Below are 3205 nucleotides of genomic sequence, written 5' to 3' on the forward strand. Positions count from 1 at the left end.
ATGCTTCAGTGTGGCCGGACTTCTTGCAATACCAGCATTGCAAGTCACTCTTGGGCTGACGTGACTCACTAAATTGTCCTCTACCTCTGCCGCGGCCTCGACCTCGCCCACGAAATCCGCCCCTTCCTCTACCTCTACCAGGAAAATTTGAGGATTTTTCTATGGAGAAAGAAGACTCCTCTTTCACCTGGAATGTTTTTTCTTCAACCTTCTCATAAGACATGTTTAGCCTATCTTCATGGGCTAACAAAGAACCCATTAATTCATCAAACGTATAGTCAGATAAGTTCTTAGATTTTTCGATAGCAGCAACCACATGCTCAAACTTACTGGTTAAAGACCTCAAAATCTTTGCAACAACAGTTTCATCAGTAATTTTTTCTCCATAAGACTTCATCAGATTAACAATTGCAGAGACTCGAGACATATAGTCTTGCACGGATTTACCCTTTTTCATGCTTAAAGTTTCAAAATCACGACGTAAAGTTTGCAATTTAACTACAATTACCTTCTTATCTCCCATATACTCTTGATGCAAAATTTCCCAAGCTTCATTGGATGTCTCCGTTGCTGAAACTCTAGGGAAGATGTCATCATGAAGGGCTTGTTGAATTAGGAACAGCGCCTTCGAATCCTTCCTACGTTTTTCCCGGAGTTGTTGTGCGTGGACGGGTCTGGAAATCCATGTTATCTTTTATGTATTCTGGTACAAGAATCTTTAAATAAGAAGCACTAACTTCAACACTAGTTCAAGTCCAAGTCAAGAACACTTATGAAGTTTTGTAACACCTTCAACACTAGATTATGAATAATCTATCTAAGAAGTGTGTTAAGATTCAGAAAAGAAATGAAACAGAATTTAAGACCAAGTCCTTTGAATTCACGAAGTGTCCTTAAGGAATAATTTTCCTCACTGTACCCGAGGTTTTGGAATCTTTCTTCCAGGATAAAATGACCTTCAATCCAAACAACAGCGGTACCTCAAATTGTTGGATTTAGCGAACTCACTCAACGATTTGATAGATCACACAGAAAGTTTTTCAAGACTAGAAGAGAGTTTTTATTTTAGAAAATTCGTACCTAAACGTATGGATGAAAGCAGGTTTATATAGGGTGTGACCTTTCTGGAAAAGCCATGTCTGTTCGTCCAAAGAATGTGTCTTTTTCGAACAGGCATACCATTTCGTGAATTAGTGTGTCATTTCGTTGAAGGGTTGCATCCCTTCGTTTCAGCACTGCACTATTTCGGAATTTGCATGCGTGGATATAAATGGAGTATCAGAACACAGAAAAAAGTTGCGTTTTTCCCTTTGGTATTTTCGAACTGAATTTTTGAATTTCTGTCAAATAAACTTTGTCCAAAAAGATAAATCTCATCGATCGATCATTTGACAAATCCAAATCCAAATCCAAATCTAAATCTCAGCCGAGCGAGCGACGACGACGACGATGATGGCGCGAGGCATCTCTTATATCTTGCCTCACTTACCATGTGGAGTAAGTGTTCCTTATTTTAAACACTCACAAGTTCTCAGTGGAAGAAAGAGTGAACTTTCCAATTTGGGAGTACCCTTTCTAAATTGGTCTCCCTTCTCCACCATTTTTCATTCACACTTTTTCCATATACTTTGAACCCAACAATCCCCCACATGAATGGGAAATGACTATTTTTTCGTAAAATTTTTACGGAGAAGTATATGATCATCAAGAAAAGACTGATTGCATCTGGATAAGTGGGTTTCCCTTTGAACTTTCTGTAGTGAACATGCATCGGATGCACTTGGTCAATCAGTAGATTTGATATCTTTGAACCGTCGAGCTTTAGTGTACACCTAGACAACACATGTCACACAACCAGCCTTTTACCGTTTATGGTTCTCACGGTTTTGTTCTTTTCAGCCATGAACACGTCCCGGTTTCATGAGAGCTTAGAGAATAGGCCTTTACTAGCATTCTCCTCGAAGCGGCTTCCACTTCGCCCTCACATAGGTGATTTTCAAACGTTCAATCCTATAGATTAAATTATTTGGTCAAATCTGCCAAATTTAGATAATCATTAAAAGACTTTTCACCTTAAGTCTTATCCTTGTTTACTGAACATTGTCTACATCATGAGAATAGGTTGGGTAATTGACAATGTTGAACCTGTCAGACACAACTTTGTTTGATCTCCTTGAACCTAGCTCTTGGGATCTCCAGTCTGCTAGGTAGAGTTACCGCCATGTTGACTTGTCCTAGGGCTTAAACCCATTTCCTTGAATGTCCTTTCCACTTTTTCTCTAGATAGGCCTTTTGTAAGTAGATTCGATACATTATCCTTTGACTTTACATAGTCAATAGTGATAATTCCACTAGAGAGAAGTTCCGTAATGGTATTATGTCTCTGTCGTATGTGACGAGATTTACCGTTTTACATCATGCTCCCTGCCCTACTTATTGCCGCTTGGCTATTACAGTGTATACATACTGGTGCCACTGGTTTGGGCCAATAAGGAATATCTTCCAAGAAATTCCGGAGCCATTCTGCTTCTTCACCAGCTTTATCCAATGCGATAAATTCAAATTCCATTGTAGAGCGAGCAATACAAGTCTGTTTGGATGATTTCCAAGAGACTGCTCCTCCACTGATAGTAAATACATATCCACTTGTGGATTTGACTTCGTTCGATCCAGTGATCCAATTTGCATCACTATATCCTTCAAGTACCGTAGGATATTTATTATAATGCAAGGCATAGTCTTGAGTGTATTCAAGATACCCCAAAACTCTTTTCATTGCCATCCAATGAGTTTTGTTGGGATTACTTGTGTACCGACTCAATTTACTAATAGTGGATTTATATATCTGGTCGTGTACAGTTCATTATATACATTAAACATCCAAATACTCTTGTGTACTCCAATTGTGAGTCACTTTCACCTTCTTTCTTTCGAAGTGCAAAGCTCACATCCAAAAGAGTCTTGACTACACCGAATTCCATATACTTGAATTTGTCAAGTACCTTTTCGATATAATGAGACTGTGGCAATGCCAACCCTTGTGGAGTTCTATGGATTTTTATACCTAAGATCACATCCGCAACTCCAAGGTATTTCATATCGAACTTGCTTTCGAGCATTCGTTTTGTTGCATTTATGTCTGAAATGTTCAACATATCATCCACATATAAACAAACAATGACTTGGTGATTCGGAGTGTCTTTAA

The 3205-nt window shown here is 38.8% G+C and overlaps 1 protein-coding gene across 1 annotated transcript; it reads right to left on the bottom strand.

Annotated features, from left to right (window-relative positions):
• Nucleotides 1-32: 32 nt before the first annotated feature.
• LOC124894953 lies at nucleotides 33-674 on the bottom strand (the record flags this gene model as incomplete). The annotated part of the gene is made up of 1 exon (XM_047405442.1): nucleotides 33-674. A coding segment is annotated over one exon (642 nt), but the record flags the coding sequence as incomplete, so codon positions are not given.
• Nucleotides 675-3205: the final 2531 nt, after the last annotated feature.

This window comes from Capsicum annuum, unplaced genomic scaffold, assembly GCF_002878395.1.
Source record: "Capsicum annuum cultivar UCD-10X-F1 unplaced genomic scaffold, UCD10Xv1.1 ctg78615, whole genome shotgun sequence".
In the NCBI taxonomy this organism is placed as follows: Eukaryota; Viridiplantae; Streptophyta; class Magnoliopsida; order Solanales; family Solanaceae; genus Capsicum; species Capsicum annuum.